A 19743-nucleotide genomic window follows, 5' to 3' on the forward strand; every position below is an offset into this window, starting at 1 on the left:
TTAGGCCTAGTGACCCAAAAGCACCGTACCACTTTCCTCAGATTTTGAGCATCATCACTATTGTCTAGTCTCTCATTGCCCAGCGAACATCTAAACGTTCCCAAGTATACCAGTTTGGTCTAATAAATACTATGTACTTTTATGTGTATGAACTTGGCCAAATGAATTAGCCTACCTAGGCCTCCATTTAAGATCTGTTAAATTGGGATACTAATAGTACCCATCTCAGTGACTTGTGATAAGGATGAAATAAAGTGTTTACCAGTGTGGCTGGCACATTGTCAGCATTTGATAAACGTTAGTTATTACTATCATCATTATTCAAATGCGTTCTTTGACAATGATTTATTTCCCAACTAGCCAGCCCATCAGTGCATCCTTTCAAACTTCTCCTCACCCCAGGAAGCTGCATCGGAACCCCACACGGCATGGAGGCTCCCAGTGATCTGGGGCCCCCAACACCTCTGACCTCGTCTCCCAACCCTCTCTCCACACACCCTGGTTCCACACACACGGCTCTTGGCCATACTAGGAATACCCAGTGTACTTCCTTTCCAATTTTAAATTATTCTTAATTTAAAATTTTCATTAAAAAATTTAAATTTAAAATTATTCTCTGGGTCAATACTAAGATGCTTTCTATTCTTGCCACTCAGAATAAAACATCCCTTCCTCAGGGCCCACAGAGGACTTCCTTTGCTCCTCTACTAGAACTCACACGTCCTTTGCACATGGCTGTCCAGATGTCAGTATGTCATGCTTTGGTTTACAACTTCCCTAGTAGCTGCTTCCTATCTCATATTCTCTTTATCACCCAGTCTGACCCTTTGATCCCATCCAGGTAATAATAGTGCCTAATCGTGAGTGAACATTAGAACTGCTTAGGGATTGTTTCCAAAATGCACATGTCCAGCCCTCCGATGCTAACAACACACTTAACTGTCCAATTTTCACTAGAGATTTGCCCTGGACTCCTTAAACACATGCTGCTTAGTACAGGAACATTACTTAAAATAAGACCTTGGAAAGTAAATAACATTCTTCTGTCTGATCCTCACCTTGGTAAACCAGTAAGCATCATCAAATAAATCAGCAAGAGATGACATATAATCTTTGATTTTCCCCCCACAAGTAGCTAATACAGAATAGGGAATTCTGATCCACCATGTGGCTTTTCTCCTTGCTACAGCTCTCCTTATAATTGTCAGAGTGAAAGATTAAGTAAGCATCCTAATTCCTCACTCTCCTTGGTATTAAATGTCTATAAGCTTGAAGTAATAACTGTAAGAACTCAAGAGAGTAAATAATTCTTTGTGAGAAATGCAAGTAAAATCATTGTTTTTAAATAATAGCTTAAATCTTGATACTTACTGAAGGACACTTTGATTTCAGACTCAGCCTCCAGAACTGTGAGCCAATAAGTGCCTGTTGGTTAAGTCACCCAGTCTGTGGTACTTTGCTATGGGAGCTCTAGCAATCCAATACACAATCTCTGTTTATTTTCCTTTTTTTTTTAACTTTACTTTTTAAAAAATTATTTACTTATTTTTAGGAAGAGGGGAAAGGAAGGAGAAAGAGAGGGAGAGAATCATGGATGTGTGAGAGAAACATCCATCAGTTACATCTTACATGCTCCCTACTGGGACCTGGCCAGCAACCCAGGCATTTGCCCTGACTAGGAATTGAACCAGCAACCTTTTGGCTTGCAGGTCAGCACTGAATTCACTGAGCCACACCAGTCAGGGCTGTTATTTTTCTTTCAAATGAAAAGTTTGCCTCTTTGTTTTGGTTGTGGGAATTGTTTTAAAAAAAATGACCATTTTCCAATTTTCAAATTCAGCATCTACACCAAAGAGTAATCAACACATCTTTCTGTGGGAGTAAATACCCAAATGGAAGTAAACTTCAAGGTCACACCTACATGAAAAAAAAGGCTCTGGACTGAAAGAAAATATTACTTTCTGAGAAAGAAAAACTAGTGAGGTCACAATGCCTAGACTCTCAGAGAAGATGGAGAGGAGAGAGCTGAGTCAAAGCCAAGTGTCCTTGTCAAAAGTCCTAATAATCAAGCTGTCCCCTGGGCTCTCCTGTCACCAGGAAAAGCTAGAACTTTTCTACATATACTAAGGCCACAAAGAAATATGAAGGGAGATACAAAGCCCTGAGCCAAGATAATTCTCTAAAACTTGGCGACAGCTTGGAGGGATGGCACAAACTGCGAGATGGTGGCAGGGGACAGAGACTTCTTAAAGAGCTCTAACTACATTTTTCCAGTTATAGGTCAATGGAAGACTCCACAGAGATTCTCCCCTCCTCCTGTGATTGTCTTCCTATTGTTTTTCTCCTTCTTTCCCAACTGTAAAATAAGCAGACGGTGAAAGGAAGCATGATAAGGCTGGGTGGTGGTGGGGAGGGGGTATGTGCTCAGATCCTTCTCTCCACCTCAGGTCTTTGTAATAAACACACAGGCTTGGTCAATGACAAGGTGACCGTGGAATACTTCCTTGTTGAACTGAACCATAACAAATATTTTTGAGACATAAAACTAACATCTCACAAAGGGCTTCTTTAGCATTTGATAATCATCAGACATGAAGATTTCCAGAAACAAATCAATAAGGAGAGACACTGACATTACCCACATCTATAAAAGAATGGGGAAGAAAGAACTATTCCTTGGTTGGACCAGACTACTACTCGGGTTCAATGCCTGTGAAGACCGGAGACACATGAATAATTAATCATAAGCTAAGTAATTGATCTTCAGCAATACTCCTTAAAGTTTAGGGTTCACCTGAAACATAGACTTTTTATAAATTCAGTGTTTAATGAAACTCCATTTTCTTAGTCATACTGATCAGTCCATATTAGGTCACATTTAAACTTTCAATTAATCTAGTGGGGCTAATTCAGTCTATAACTTCGAAGACTTTGCATGGATTGGCCCAAACAGAACATGAATAACAATGGGAGAAAATAGGGCAGGAATGGAAAGTATGTTATAATTTGAAACATATCTGAGAGTCCAAGAAACACCTGCAGAAATAATTGAGTTTTAAAATGCTATATGTATACCAGTGGAAAAAAGATATGCAAAGATAAAAAGTGTCCCAATCCACAATAATTATTAAAATAATTAGAGACCCTAATCAAACCTAGTTTATAAAGGTAGGTGTTTCAAACACATGAAAACAATCCGAGAAAGAGGAAGATTTCATGTATAATTATGGCCCTCTACTCCCACAAAAAAACAAACAAAACAAAAACCTCAAGAAAGACTTTGTAAAGCAAACTGCATGAAGTCCAAAATCTAATTCTTAATACTTTCTAAAGTACATGTCTCCTAAAACATAAACACTCCCAGTAGTATATACTTTTATACTATAGAAAGAACAAGGAGCTTCTTTACTGAAAAGCTCAATATTTTTATATTGATATATTTAAGAAGAGTTAAGAGGTCTCCAAACAGATTCTACCATTCACAAAATCTACATGAATGCCTAATAAGATAGAAAGACATTTTTAGGAAATCAGGGGAGCAATAAATCTATTGCATTATTATTTATAGATGTGTTTGTGACGAGTACAGCATTACAAGGCAACAAGCCAGTATTTAAGGGTTGAAAGATTTATCCAACCTTAAACATATCAGTCTGCGCAGGCCTGGAGTCTGTAATCATTATCGCAGTTTAATCTGTCTTTGCAAAACAAAACTAAAAAATAGGCTGTGTCTCTGTGATTAATCATTTGTACTTAAAGCCAAATTGAACTAGTAAAAGGTCCAAAAAAGCAGCACCAAGAACATGGTACTGGAAGACGATGGAATTTGTTTAGAATACCATGTTCTGAAAGTGTCATGCAACCTTCTGTTAAATACTTCGTTCATTCCATTTTGCCACCTCAATTAGTATTCTGGAAGCCCTTAGAAGCTACATAACATATGTTGATGAGCAAAAAACCCCAGGTCAGTTGCAGAGTAGTTCCCTGTGAACCCCCCAAAATATTGCCACTTGAAAATTCCCAAAAGAACTGTTGACTTCTAAGGCTCAACTTTCTGCACAAAAGATAACAGTTGGCATGACAGGGTGACCCATAAACACTACCCGGTGCAACAGTGCGTAAGTCTTGCCCATACGTGGCAGAGCATATAATAGCCGTTGGATGACAGTATGCTCAAAATGAAAGGTGCCATTCCACAGAGTCATCAAAATGAAGCAAACTGGCAGTCGTCCCCTTAGTATTTTGTGTTCATCTTAGGAATACTGCCAGGTACATAAATATAGCCAGGGAGAACACACATCTTTAAAAAAATGAAGAAAGTTTAAGGAAAAAAAAAACAGTGAGAGAGTGAGTGACCAGTGAGGGGAGAGAGTGGGTGGGAGGGGAGAAGAGGCAGGAGGAGGGTGACTACGAGAAAAGAAAAGCCAAACGGGCTGATTAAACAATTACAAACACCCCCTTCCCATCCCCCACAAGCTGCTTTAACTTTGGTGACCAGTACTTATTTGCAGATGTACATAGTTTTCCCTGACCTTGGCAGCATCAAAGAATTTATACAGTTAGCAGTTCTTGCACAATCTCTCGAAAAGAACAGCACGCGTGTTCTATCCTTCAATGCCAGGCAGGCCTTGTTACTCCTATCCGCCAATTTTTCTTGCAGTAAATCAACTTACTTGGTTAGGTTCTGGTGCTAAAATAAACTACTAGTTCCCTTATACTCTTTCTCTCCTTACACCTCCTTTTCAGACAACAGGCCTTTTTCTTAAAGTAGGAGGAAAGAACTCTTTGAGTTGTCATCAGACAACTTTGGTGTCTTAATTATATTAATAATAATTCCAAGATAACCATAGCCTATGTATTAAATACCTTTATACAGATGGCAAACACAAGGCCCGCAGGCTGAATGGAGCCCTCCACCTTGTTTTACCTGGCCCGGCACACCGAGGGACTGATGCGCCCAGGGTGAAAATGAGTTTGACACCCCTGTTTCAGTACACACTTAATAGAACAGTAGTCTTCATTAATTCTACCGAGGGTGCCTCAATGTTACATTTAACACTTTCTGCCCCTTAATAACTTAAACTTAAAATGTGTATTTATAAAACAAAGTCCTAATAAACTGAAAATCCATTTCTAAAGGGGTCTCATGTAAAACCGGCTGCTCTGCGTGCACCCGACTTTACCCAGATTCACAGCAGAGGGTGTTGCATGGGCCCACATCAGCAGCCATCAGCCTCAGCTGGACTTCAGAACCAGCCAGCGTGGTGCTGCAGGTGATTCAGACTTGAGTTCACCTCCAAGTGGAAAAAAAAAAAAAAGAATTTCAGGATTCAAAAAAAGTATGTGTTTCTTTGACTTCTGTGGGAGGGAGGAAAAAAATAAAGCTGTTTCCAATTCTTCGGATTTCCAATCAGAGTGACACGGGACGCTGGGATGGCGATGCAAACGGGGCAGATGAGCAACTTCTCGTGAAAGAATGGAATGATGCTGGGTTGTTTTGCTTTGCGCTTTGGGGCTTTTTTTGTTTGTTTGTTTTCTTTTTTGTTTAGTTTGAAATCATGACACCTAGGGAAAATGTACAATGTTAAAGACATTCCTATTAGTGAGAAAGTGAAAAGAAGACTTACTTTGGATGCATTCACCCTAGAAATGCTGGTGGGAATCTCTGAGCAAGTCTTCCTTAGCTGGGTGGTTTGGATGGAACACGGAGGGCAAGCAGCACAGACACACCTCGAGGTGTCATTTTCTTGTACTTGGTTCTACTGCACCTCCCAGATGTGTCTCTTACATATTGAAGACAAGACCCTCCACCAGCAAAAAGATGACAACTGACTTTACTGCAGTGGTTTGGAACTGAACCCCAATGTATTCAAAGTGCACCTGTATGCTAACACAAACCGCCGGTTTAATAAAACATCTACTTATGATTTAAAAAACATTCAAAAGAGGTTCTTTCAAATTCTTTAATCTAACATATACTTAGTTATTATCTACTGTGCATTTCTGTCAACAGTCTGATAAAACCATAATCTATTAAATATTTAGCTATATCATGATAGCTTTTGCCTATTTTAAAGTGGTATTGAAACATGAATGCCACTTTAACAGAACAGAGGCTCAATTACCAAGGTAAAATCCAGTGTTTAACTCAGCCAGAGATGACACACTGGTTTTCTTCTGTGATAGAAGCAAGGTGGCACTTCAGGGACCTAATGCATGTTAGCATTCCCCCAAATCCCTGTCATGATCAGCACCTTCCTCTACTGAGATTCAGATATGGGCCTTTAGGATAGATTTTTTCTTGTCTTCTTATGTGCTCACACATGTTTTTGCAATATACATTAAGTAGTTTAACAGCTCTCTTCATCATCTATAACTGTGTTTCAAGCACAGAAACTCACTCACATACATCACCAAGAATGCAGTGTCAAAGGAAGCAATTATGGGGACAAATGTATTCCAGTTCACTTACATGCAGCATGGCAAACCCTCTAGCCTTTCTGATCAAGTTCTCAAAACTCCATGAAAGGGGCCCTGACCAGTGTGGCTCAGTTGGTTTGGTGTTGTCTGGTAAAGCAAAAGGTCACTAGTTCCATTACTGACAGCCACTAATCGATGTTTCCCTCCCTTTCTCCCTCACTTCCTCTCTCTCTAAAAACAAATAAATAAAGTCTTTTAAAAAAAACCTCCATGAAAGGGGAATTTATAGTCAAAGAGACAATCTGGCAACTGCCTTTAAATGACATTTTTATAGAGCTAAAATGAGCAATAACGGACCCTATACTGTTACTTCCTATTCAGAATATCTTGCTCACTTGAAACATATCAGTTTTTCTTTCCATACAATTTTGACAAGCTGCTTGTCGTTCTGTGTGGCTTTGCTGCAGCCATTATGCGTCCTAAGAGGCTTATTCATTTCTGCTTCAGGTCCTCTGATGTTCAGCCCTGAGATGATGACTCAGAGTTGTGTATTCTGGCTCTGCAGGTTCAATCTCCTTGTACCAGGGGCAGAAAAATATGGATACTTGAAATGGAAAAGAGCTTAGATAGCTTTCCTTTAACAGACTCACCTAAGCTAAGTCACCATCTCCCACGGCCCTTCCTTTGTCCTCAGGACCGGAACGCTGGAACTCAGCCCACAATGACACCAGGCCAGTGCACACACCTTCAGCTCCCTTCCACCCTTCTCAGCTCCATTAGAGCATCACTCCAGGCCTGGGCCTCACTTGGCTTCAACTTCCTTTTTCTTTCTAAATGTTTCATAGCAAGAAAAATCTCTGCTCTGTCTTAACCAACTGTTTTTTTAAACACTGAAACAATTCCCAGTTGGCACGGATCACAACCGAGCTTTGCCAGTTGCCCATAAATCGTTCAGGCATACCTTTTGGTGCACCTCACATTGCAAGCAGGGAACTGGGGGCTGAAGAGGGATCATCCTCTGTCTGTGCCTGGACAGTGGAAGGAGGCAGCCAGCAGCTAAGCAGAAAAGCCTCACAGATCCAGCAGGTGAACATGTTTAAGCTTAATGGCTGTTAACTAACTGGGAGAGAAACATGGAAAGGGGCACAGGGAGCATGGGGGGGGGGGGGGGGCGGGGATTGGCTCTCTTCCCAAAATAGATGGAGCAGCTTTTTCAGTTGACAAGCACTGTTTGGGGAGTGAACTGTCGCTGACAAGAGATTATTGATGGGCACACCAACCAGAAACTAGTGGTCAGTCAGGCAGGAAAGCAGATTCTCTCTAGAACTCTCCACCCCAATATTGTCTCCACTGACAAGTGTTAAATAAAGAGACATGCTCACCTACACCTGACGTGAGACTGTAGTCTCCACGTGCAACCTATTAACCTCAGAGATCTGGCTGCCAGTGTTCCTCCGCTGGTAATTAAAGTCCTTTCTGTTACCATATATATAATATGAGTGTTTATAAATTAGGCATCTTGACACTCCCCATTCAGGGGACAGTTCCCAACTGCTAAGCAGGAATACACCACATGCTTCATTGAAAGAAATGCTACATCTCCGAAGGCAGTTTACATCACGTCACAATGGTATCTCACGTTCTACCCAGCCCTAGTAGCCTTGACCATCAAAACTATGAACAAGTGTCTTTTTTGCAAGCCAAATGTCAGGGGAAATTTGGAAATGGTGGAGGAAAGACAACTCAAGCTAGAGAAATACCAGTATCCCAACTTCACAGGCGGCGATATGAATGCCCACTGATTGCCCATCTCTGAAAAAACCTCCCAAACCCTGTAATCATTTCTGTTAGAGTTCACTCATTCTGTCATGACAAAATCCTTTGCAAGGAATTCTACACTTGTATTTGCCCAAATTTCAGGAAAGAATGTAATTATTACTGTCTCATTTAAAATTTAAACATGTTAATTATGACATTAAACAGCAGACTTCAACTCAAAGTAAATACAATTAATACTATACAAATCTTAAGAATGATGGTATAAAAGCACCCTTAAAGAAAATGCAATTCACCTAAATATACTTCTCCAAAGCAAAATTTAAGAGCCTCCTTACCTGACGAACAAAACTATTTGAGGTAGTGTCAGAGGACGTGCTTCCATCGGATCCTTTGAATCTGTTTTTCCTTCTAGCTCCTTTTCCATATGACTAAAAAAAAAAAGGAGGGAAATGAGATTATTGTTAGACCCTCTCATAGGAATCCAGGCTCAGTTCTAGAAAATGTCAAAGACCAAAACAAGGAATGAATTGCTATCATGTGAGCATTATTAAGTTATTATTGGATAAATCACAAACCCCTAATGTTGAGGGAAGAAAAAATTTCTAGACAAAGCATTTAATAACCAGTGAATTAAAATGATTCATGTTTTTATCATATCTGTTGTCAAGAGGCAAAAGCCAATAAAGATAAAGATTTTAAAAGTAAGTATTTAAGTGCAGCAGGGCCTGGGCAGCAGCAGTGAGGTGAGAGGAAAGGCAACTTGTCAAAACTCTCATATAGCATGAAAGCAACAGATTTATGCATAATGAAATGTTGCCCAGCAGTGCTGAGCACCCATTTCGTGCTTCTTTTCGGGTTTAATTTGTAATTCCACAGGAGCTCATTTATTTAGTGGTACTTGCAAAAATTGCATATGGTGGCTGAAGAACATTCTGCAATATGAATTCTGACTGCCTTTAAATTCATATCCTCATACATAGGTCTAGTCGGAACATGAATGAAGCATGGTGCTAGTTCTTCATACTTCTGTATGGATGTGGACATTGCTTTGAGAGATGCTAAAATAACTATGTAAGTGGTGGCGAATCACATGAAATTCAAATACTTTGTAAAATGTTCTGGCCCATGGTTGCAATGTTTAAATGTGATGTGAAAATCTTGCTCTTTAATAACTTCATGATTTTCCTGAGAAGGCAAGAAAAATAAATTTTATGAAATAATAATATTGAAAAAATTAGCCTTTAAGAACAGGACATTAAAGGTAAGACAATTTGTTTCAATAACAGAATTGGGTCAAACACAGACATATTGGGTTGACAAAAAAAGTCTGTATGGTTTTTTTTCTGTATAATAAAAGACACATTTTTCATTTTCACTAATAACTTTATTGATTTGGATATTTTGAGTATGTCAGCTATCTCCCACATGGTATAAGTTTAATTGTTCTCAATTAATGTCTTGATTTGATCACTATCAACTTCAACTGGTCTACCCGACTGTGGAGCATTGTCCAGTGAGAAATTTCCAGCATGAAACTTCGCAAACGAGTTCTGACACATTCGATCAGTCACAGCATCTTCTCCATATACTGCACAAATCTTTTTATTGCATTTCAGTTGTGTTTTTACCTTTCTTGAAATAATAAAGCATAACATGCCAAAATGTTGCATATTTTCTTCCATCTTCAATATTAAAATGCCTACAAAAATTCACTAATTTTGATATTTTTTAATGCACACTGATATGACAGCTGTCACAGTACAATCTAACGAATTGTTTTCTATGATGTTGAAGAAAATTAAGCACAACTACAGCCATCTTATGGAAAAAAACCAAATGAGCTTTTTGGCCAACCCAGTGTACAAATGAACTTGCTGTTACTCCTGTATCTACAGTTTACACTAAGAGCACCAAGAATAAACTAAAGTTACTGTGAATACTGAATATTAAAATATTGATGAAAATAGCTCATCACAGATGAATATTTAATGTTAAATATTTAACATTTAACATTAAAATATAAGTGAAAGATAGCCCACCATTGAGCTTTACAGTTAAATACACATAGGCTGGGATCCTGCTATGGCTGACCTTGAACACATTCTCTAACCTGCTCAAGAATCAGTCTTCTCATCCCTAAATGGAGATAGTAACACTTACCTCTCAGTTATTTTAAGTGTTAAATGAAATAACATACCTGATAGCATTTAGTATAGGACCTGCCACATGGTAAGGACTCAAGACAATATATGAAAAAACCGATACCCACATTAGGGCTGGTAGGGTGGGGGAAAACTGGGCTGAAGTGCAACATGTTCAGAATAATTAGGTTCACAGAGGTTTCATTAGATTATCAGAATGTGCAAAATTTATGTTTTCAAAATCACCATATTCAGGTTTTAAAAATGCTGCTCTGTCTTATTTTATATATTCATATGGTTTTCATTAAAACGGAAATATAAACCATAATACACGTAGCACTTAGGCAAGCTGAAACCCATTACAGTACAAACATTTGTGTTATGAATAAGTAAGATGCATTTGCAATCAGCAAGAGGGTGGGATAATCTTAAAGCAAAAGATTTTCTTAAATGTATTTGTTCTCTTCCAAGTATCTAAGGGATTTATATAATACAAATGTGTTTCCATGGCATTTAATTACCTCTCAACTTCATAAAAGGAAAGATCATCTGGGCTGGGCTTTCATAATGTATTATACAAGGTTCTCCTCACTTAACAGCTTATTCTTCTTACTTGTGTAAACATTTTCAGTAAACTGTTGAAAAATAACATTCTTTCAACAATGTTCTTCCTTTTCCAATTATTATGTAAAGGTTTGGACAGAAGTTTCTTCCAAGTCCTAACGATGTTAAAATAAAGTATGAAAATTTCCTTAAAATTCAAAAAATATACATTATTCTATATGCAAAGATACTTATGACCCAAAAAATGTTTTGGGGGGGGATATCTGTAAAATACACTCATTTTCTGCATGAGGAGCATAAATTATCTTTGAGAAAATATAATCTCGTCCCAATATAAAGTGTCCTTCCAGTACCATGTTGAAATGGGTGGAAAGGGCATTTTTGAAATTTTACTGCTATTTGTTCCAGATTTCCAATGATAAATGCATTTTACTAGTCAACTGCTTTGGTGTGCAAGCTTTCTCATGGCTGTTCACAATCACACAACAGGCACCACGACAACCATGCAGTGTTTAACACCTTGTCACAGGGGAGGCTGCAGTTCTCTGGGAGAAATCAAATGAATTTGTTTTAAATCACATTAATTTTTCTAGGCTCCTGAGATACTATCCACAAACATTATTTCAAGTATACTTAGCTATCCATGTAACGTGTTTACATTGGATTATTACAGATTTCAACTGTATGAAGATACAGTTTGCACACACACACACACAAAGCCATGGTACACTGAATCTCTTGCACACTGGTGATAGTTTTCAGAAAAATACATTGTCCTTTAATCACTTAAGTTTATGAGGGATGATTTATTCAGACAAGATCGGGTGCATGCAGGGAGGTATGGCCATAAATGATTTATACAAATTACTAATTTGTTCATGCCTTAATAGAGTTATAGCAAATTCCTATTCATTATAGGTCATATTTATTAAAAGCCAAAATAAATAATGCTTAATTTTACTTCTATTCTGCTTTTTCACTAATTTCAGCAGTAATTTCTCTTATACTATCATCTCTTTTTATTTTTAACTGTAGAGTCACTACTCAATGACTAATTATTTTTAATAAAAATATCCAGGTCCAGAAAAAGAATTAAACATCTTCTGGAATACATGTGAATGTTCTGGGAAATGGTATTAACGTGGTTAAAGAGTACATTTTTATGCACTTTGAAGATATTAGTGAAAATTTATGCTGTTATTAAAGATGAAGTTTCCTTTAATCCAATGCATATTTAAAATTAAGTCCATCTTGCTGGAATTATTTGTTTTGTCGTTACTCTAAATCTTTGAAAATAAGAATGAGTGTTATATCTGAAGAAATTTCAAACAAAAAATAAAGTAAAGGCCAAACCTCCTCCAAATGGAAAAAGACTGGAAAGAAGTCTAGTTTTCTTAGTTAAGGTGCTATTTCAAATGCAGCTACTTTAATGATCAATGGCTTTTTAAAATATTTTTTTAGCAACACCAAATACATGAACATCTGATACAGAAAACAGTTAACAATCAGAGTCACCCAGGTTTCAGGAAATGAAAGGGAAAGAAGAAAGGGGCTGGCCAGAGTGTACTGTGGAGCCCACGATCTCTCCCTGACACCTGCAGACCTCTAAGTCCTTCTTGAAACACAGACCAAAAAGTCAGTAATTTCCACTAATTGCCTACTAGTTATATGCTAATCAATAAAAACAAATTATCACCACAGCAAAAAAGGAAAAAAGAAAACTGTGTATCTAAATTCCTTTACTTCTAAAATATCAACCAAGCTAAGATTTCAGAAATTTAAAAAATTAAGAAATGCCCACCAATACATAAATGACATACTAAAAAGATATCCAACATTTATCATATAAATGAATGCCTTTGTTGATACAAAATAACTTTTAAAACTGAACTGTAGGCTCAAAATCAGCAGTAAATATTTACATTTCTGCAGGAAGCTGAAACCCGATTTCTGTATGATCCCAAGTAGACAGTAGTAGTTAACTATAGAAGTTGCCTGTTAAGTGGCGACCAGCCCCCCTGCACACACGAGGCTGGCCTGGCAGTCCCTGGGGCAGCTTTGGGAATGATGTCACCTCTGTGATCGATGGATTTGGTAACAATTCTAGCTACAAACTGCTCCCCGTGAGCATAAAGCTGATGTCTAAAATTAGGTTTATCCCTCTTGATCAGCATTCTTTGATATGTATTTCTTTGAACCGAGGACTTTCCTCATTTTATGGTCCAAAGAAAACAAAGCCAAAACATAGAGGAATAAGACATGAAATCTCACTTACTAAACAATAGTTTAGTAAAAATAAAATTGTCAGACCCTTGACTAGGAGAGAATTATAACTCCCTAGAAAGAGGGAAACATACATTGTTTTCTATATGGATCAGTTTACACAAAAGCAGAAAGGAATCAAGAGACAGCATAAAGTCCTGGCTGGGTGGCTCAGATGGTTGGAGCACCATCCGATCACCAAAAGGTGGAAGGGTCATCCCTAGTCAGGGCGAATATAGGAGGGAGACGGCTGATCCATGACAGAGTTCCCCTCTCACATCGGTGTTTCTCTCTCTCAAATCAAAAATCCTGTTCTCAGGTGAAGATTTTTTTAAAAAGAGGCAGCATACACAAGCTCTTCTCTGGTCTGGCAGGTAAAAGGGAAGAGGGACGAGGTCAGGAAGCAGAGAAATGCCGAGTGGGGACACGGGACACGCAGGGGCAGGGAGGGCTGGCGAGGGCCAGGCGCCAACCTTGCCCTTGTCACAGTCTGCCTCCAGCCTGGCTTGGAAAGAACCCTAAGACAGGCCCACTTACTTGAAGTGGTGTTATAATTAATTTTAACTCCCTGTAATTGTGAAAGTAAGTATATTATTTGCAAGATATAGATATGTCCCGAGGTCCCAAAATTAAAGAGTGCCACAACTCCCTACAGGGTTAACACATTTTCTTCAGTCTTTCTTGAAAGGACCAAGGCTAACATACTGTATAATTTAAAAAAATAATAATTAAATGCAGCAACAGGTAAACTAAGTCTTTACACAAAAAGAAAGAAGAAAAACATGAAACTACAAGATTGACTATATCTCAAATCACTCAAAAAGTCAGATATCATATTTTGCATTTTAAAATACACTCTAAATTCTCATTGGCATGCTTTTAAATCTCGTTCATGTGACACCAGAACAAAAATGCCATTCAAGAGAAAACTGGCGGGGGTGAGGACTGAGGCTTTTAGCAAAACATAAAACACAGGACCACGACCATTATGTTCAGAGACTGCAGAAGGCGGTTACACCTCAGACCTCCGAATGTTTCTGGCAAACAGTATGGACGTAAGAGCCACAGAAGAATGGCTGCTGCTCTTTTCAGATAAAGCTCCCTGCTACGGGGTCAGGATGTTGCCATTACCAGGCTGTATTACTACAACATGCTTGAAAGCATCTGGCAAACTCAGCTGGGGTGGAAGCAGCTGGGCTCTGTTGCTAGGAGCAAAACAAACAGGCCCTCTGGTTACTGTCTGTTCATTTTCAGGTGTGACTGGAGGTGCCAGCTACAATCTCTCTGAGGCCTGAAGTGCTGAGATGCTGCTCTGGTTTCTCGTCTACTTCCTCCTCTGTCGCCATTCTATTCTCAGCCCCTTTCATCTGTTGTTGCCCATCCACCCAGCCTTCATACATGATTTAGTCAACTCCCTGGATATTACCAGTGCTATAGTTTAAAATAACACTGTCCAATAGAAATGTAACACATGCTACATATGTAGTTGAAATTTTCTACTAGCCTCATTAAAAAGCTCAATGACAAGTGCAATTAATTATAATAATATATTTTATTTAAGTCAATATATACAAAATATTATCATTGCAACATGTATTCAATATAAAAATTTTTAACATGATGGTGAATATTCCTTATTTTATATTAAGTCTCTGAAGTCTGAAGTCTGGTGCATAACACTTGTTTGTTTAGACGAGCCACATTTCAAGTGCTCAGAAGCCACATGTGGCTAGTGGCTACTGTAGTGGATAGCACAGATTTGGAGTTTTGGAGGGACCGTCCAAAATTAGCATCTTGACTTTGAAGGTAGACTGTGGCCAAGTTTGCAGTGAAACTGTTGAACGGGTTACTGAAAAAGGGGTGCAGTTTGCTTACATTAGAACTTTCAAGAATGTGCAGTTAGACTGAATTCATATCTCATGTAAGTAATATATCCATTTTGTTTATCACAGTGTGCTGGAGGGGAGGGGTTGGGATGTTTGAAAGTGCCCCCCCTACCAGGATTATTGACAGAAAGAAGGAAAATGAGCAGAGTCTGTGAATCTAGATCTGTTGCTTTGTTCATGCTGAACTTGCAATATAACCCAGAGGTGAAATAGAAAGGATTTCTAAAACACAACAATGGCTTAGAGGTACCCTTTGCCAAAGAAAATTCCATTTCTAAGTAAAATTATGATTCCTTGGTGTCACAAAAAGGGGGATGCTCCCAAGACACCCCCTTTCCTCATTCAGTTTTACTGCTGGACTGTCTGGAAAGATGGAAGAGATGCCTCTGCCAAGTGCTGACAGCCGTAAGATGCCATGATTTATTAGATAGAAAATAAACAAGGCACCATTTCCCTCAAATAATGGGCATGCTATAAACACAATTCAAGCAAATTTGCTTTCGTTTTTGGAAGGTAGAGAAAGCAAGAAGATGGATGCTGGTGAAGCTGAATATTTACACCTCTTACCTGCTTAGAATATCCATTCCTCCCTTTCTCCTCTCTCAAGTATCTGCAATTGCTTGCCAATTACTGTGGATTGAGTCCTTGCAAAGTCTTATGAGTAGATTTGTCATATCCATTAACTTTTCTCTCTATTTAGGTTAGGCCTAATACCTCTTGTCCAAACTGTTCTATTAATTTCCCTTCACTTTGCTCTACTTCTGGATTCTTCAGACTCCACATTACCTTCCAGAACTTTCCCAGGTGATTCTTCAGAATGAGATGTTACATGGTTCCTTCACTGAATCCCATCCACGGTTCTTTATTGTTTAATACACTGCAAGTTTCAAAGATTCCAAGATGTGGGCTCGAACTGCCTTGTCAGTCTTAAGCCTAACTGTGCCCAACCTGTAACTTTCCACACTCTTTTCAAACTAGGGATTATAAATATCTGCTTTAAGACTTCTAACTTCTGTGACTTTGCTTCCCATACAGTTAGTTCCCAGCCATCTCTCTGAAAATCTCTACTGAAATCTAACCCACCCTTTAAGCCTCTTCTCAAATGCCACCTCTTCTATGAAGCCCTTACAGGTTATTCCAAATAGAATATTTGTGATCTTTTCTCCTGGGAAACTACATAAGATTCTGGCTTCTCTTGCAGACCCATGCCATGCTCGTCACACTTTTGTCATACTTGCAGCGACTAGAATGTTAATTCTTTTGAAGGCAGAAATTCACATCTGAATTATTTCCACATTGCAGCTGTACAATAAGTATTTGTTGACTTACTTTTTAAACTATTTGTTTAACTGAATAAATTAGTATCTCTTATCTGAATGCAGTCATGCTTTCTGTCAGCCCTAACTTTGATCTTCAGAAATTCAGAAACTCTATTCTTATCATAAGAATGAAAAAAAAATTTTGAAAATCCCTGAAGGGAATATCAAAGAGAAAAGAAGGTCTAAAAATTCTTTCTTCTATCAATATTTAAGACTTTCTTCCTGGAATAACCATGCTGGGGGTCTATGAGAACATTTCTCACCCTCATCCAACCTGGTAAGTGACTAACTATTGTAAAATCGGGAGTCTAGAACCAAGAATTCAGGTCCTCTGGCTGAGGCGAGATGTTAACACAGGTGGTTAGTGATATGTCCCCACTCTGTACAGCCGAAGAGCCCAGAGCAGAATAACATTGTCCTACCTCTGTGAAAGAAATGGGTTTCTGATTGTACGAGTTCCTGGTTTCTACATTCTTTCTCCACCCCAAATCAAAGGGAATTATGTGTTTTTAGTTAGCACGTGCATTTCCCAGCAGTAAAAGCAAGTTCAGCAAAGCACCGTGATTATGCCACTGGAACTACCATTATGAACAGGACCCAAATATCTGGAGCAGCCAATTTCCACCACCTCTGGAAACCACAAAAGCAGCAAAACATTTGTCACCTTTATTATGTCTCCCACTCCACGCCCATTGCTACAGTAAATAAACACGCTAGCATATTCTCGTGTACTTATGTAAATATAAAATATATTCAGTTATATACTTACAAATTTTATATAAGTACAAAAATTATAACCTTGCCACAATTTACCATCTAGCAAATGTGGGTTTGAAATCAACAACCTATGCAAAGTAGAGACATTTCTCCAAAATGATGTTTGAAACGAAACCCTCACTCCTTCAATCATTAGCTGAGCGGCGCCACAGCTAGGAGTCTTAAGTCATTTCCCTGCCGGGATAAAAGTTGAGAGACTCCTTACCGCTGAGATCTGGAGGCGTCTGTAATCCACACCGTACCTGCCAAAGCCTTACGTAAAAGCCACCTTCTCATTACCCAGCGCCTACAAATGACATCTCCGATTTCACAACAGCAGCAAACAGGAATTTTTCTAGAAACCACTAATACTCAACATTGGAGAAAAAGGTGCTCCTGAAGCTCTCTGAAGTAGCTAACATTTTGGACGGGGGAGAATGGAAAAATAAAAACTTTCGCGGCCCCAGCTCGCTCTCTTCTTAAAAGAAAGGAACAAGGGGTCTAGGCGAACCCCGGCAAGTGCCCTGAGGGGAGCTGAGCTGTCAAGGCAGCGTGATGCCCCAGGTACCGAGGGCAGCGGGTCTGCTCCTGGGAGTCAGGGGCCCAACCTCCCACGCCATCACATGGCCCCCGCTCCCACCCCAGCTCTGAGCTCCTCTAGAAGGGTCGGCGTGGGATCCCGAGCTTCGGGAAGCGGAGCCCCTCCCGCCCACCCAGACTCACGATCTTGAGCAGGTCCAGTCCGCTAGCCTGGTTCATGTCTCTCCATGTGCCTCCCGGGGAAGGAAGGGGCGAGGACGGCAGACCTGAGCAGCCTGAGCCCTGCCTCGGTAGACCAGGAGGTCGCTCCCGCCCCTTCCCACTGGATTTTCGTAGGCAGAGAAAAATGGAAGCCGGAGAAGAGCCGGGGCAAGGCGAACAGGGGTAGGGTCACCAGCGCCAGGAGAGGAGAGTGGGTGGCAAAGCGCGAGGGAGAGGAGGAGGAGGTGGCCGAGGAGACCCACGCAGGAGGGAGCAGGATCCCAGCAGCGGAGGCGCGGGCTAGACGGAGGTCTGCGCTCAGCGGCTCACAAAGAAAGAAGGCGCGGCGCTGTCGCTACCTGTGCCGCTGCTCCTAGCGCCCCCGCGGGCGCCGCGTTCTCCAGCAGTTCCATCGGGAGCTCCTGCGCCACCGCAGCCGCCACTGTGGGAGGCGACTTGGACATGTCGCTTTGGACCATTGGCGAAAAGTCGGCTCCAAGCAGCCTCCGGCTCCTCGAGGCGGGTCCCCTCCTCCCTCCCCGCCCCGCTCGGAGCCTCCGGGGCTCGGTGCCTCGCTAGCAGGCAATCAGGGCTTGGGACGGGGCTGGGCCATTTGGAAAAGCGACACGCCTGGGAGCTGGAAGGTGCCCAGGGAGAGGGGCTCCTCCGCCATTCGGCCGGACTGGGCAGTGAGAGAACAGAGCAGCGGCGCGGGGACTGTCCTCGCCAAGAGGGAGGGAGCTGGCTGGCGGAGCGCGAGCCCAGGGGGAGGCGCGTCGGAAAGCGAGAGTAACAGGGCAGCCGAGAGGCAGGAAAGTTCCCCGCGGGAGGCACGGGCCGCGTGGGTCCTGCTCGGCCGCTGCGCGTCGCCGTGGCACGCGCCCTGGAAAGTTTTCAAAGCCAGGAAAGCGAGGCCTGGCACCCGGGAGCTGCCTTTCTCGGACATGGGAGCTCGCCTCCCTAGGCTCCTAAACCACCTCGCAAGGACCCCTGGGATCTGGGGGGCAGGAGCAGATACCCTCAGGGATCCGGTGGCTGTGTTGGTAAAATGAATGTCAAAAATCTGTGAAGTCCTCAGGCGACCCCTGAGAGCAAGTGTCCACCAAGGACAACAGTCAGCCAGCAGCAGTTGAAGGCACATAATGATGGCAGTAAGAGGAGGAAGAAGACAACTGGGACTGGTGACCTGAGGGTCACGGCCCCACCTGAAGCTGCACATGGCCTAGTCTAGGAGGTCCAAATCGACCACTTCCAAACTCAAGTCCGAAGTTTTTCCACGGGAGTCTTTCCAAAAGACTCCCGTGTCTTTTCATCTTTGCAAACTTGCAGTACTAATTCGCAGAACTGGACTTTTTCTTTCAAGTTGAGAAATCTTACTATCACATTTTGGACAAAGAAGCACTTCCTTGAGATTCTTAACTTGAGAGTAGTGGACATAGCAAGAATGTTTTTAGAGCATTCCATTTCGATTTTTCTAATAAGACACATTTTCTTTCTTCTTCATTTTTTTTTAAATTAGAGGATGCCTCTTATTTCAACATTTACCATAGTAGAAGCGTGTAGGACAAGTTTTCTAGGTGTCAGCTTTGTTTTGCAACAATAGTTTTGTATACTGAGATAGAAATTTACCACAATAGGTTTCAACTCTTACATGTTGCTGTGGCATATTAAATTATTATAGTGTACAATGCTTGTTCTTCTCAAAATAAACACAGATATTTTAAACCTATCTCCTTAATAAGCTGGTTTGAGTCGTGCTTAAAAAATTAAAGGATGATTTAGGCATATCCAAAGTGTCATTGATTTTCCTAGTCTTTGGTGTTAAAATGATCATTTTTATTTGAGTTTTACTGAATGTTAAATAGAGGTACTCTC

The 19743-nt window shown here is 40.5% G+C and overlaps 1 protein-coding gene across 10 annotated transcripts in view; it reads right to left on the bottom strand.

Moving 5' to 3' along the window:
• The window catches only part of CACNB2 (calcium voltage-gated channel auxiliary subunit beta 2), a 328309-nt gene extending 309812 nt beyond the window's left edge, over window positions 1-18497 (bottom strand). For 6 of the 10 annotated variants that reach the window (XM_036023630.1, XM_028505923.2, XM_036023652.1 and 3 more), the window contains exons 1-2: window positions 18228-18497; window positions 8535-8627 (exon numbers count right to left, since the gene is read on the bottom strand). In XM_036023630.1, coding sequence (XP_035879523.1) covers window positions 8535-8627; window positions 18228-18347 — 213 coding nt within the window. In that variant the 5' untranslated portion in view covers window positions 18348-18497. Of the gene's footprint in view, window positions 1-8534; window positions 8628-17850; window positions 18148-18227 lie in introns of those variants that run through there. The other 4 variants (XM_028505924.2, XM_036023641.1, XM_028505928.2 and 1 more) reach the window with 4 other exon arrangements.
• Window positions 18498-19743: the final 1246 nt, after the last annotated feature.

Source organism: Phyllostomus discolor, chromosome 1 (assembly GCF_004126475.2).
Source record: "Phyllostomus discolor isolate MPI-MPIP mPhyDis1 chromosome 1, mPhyDis1.pri.v3, whole genome shotgun sequence".
Classification (NCBI taxonomy): domain Eukaryota; kingdom Metazoa; phylum Chordata; class Mammalia; order Chiroptera; family Phyllostomidae; genus Phyllostomus; species Phyllostomus discolor.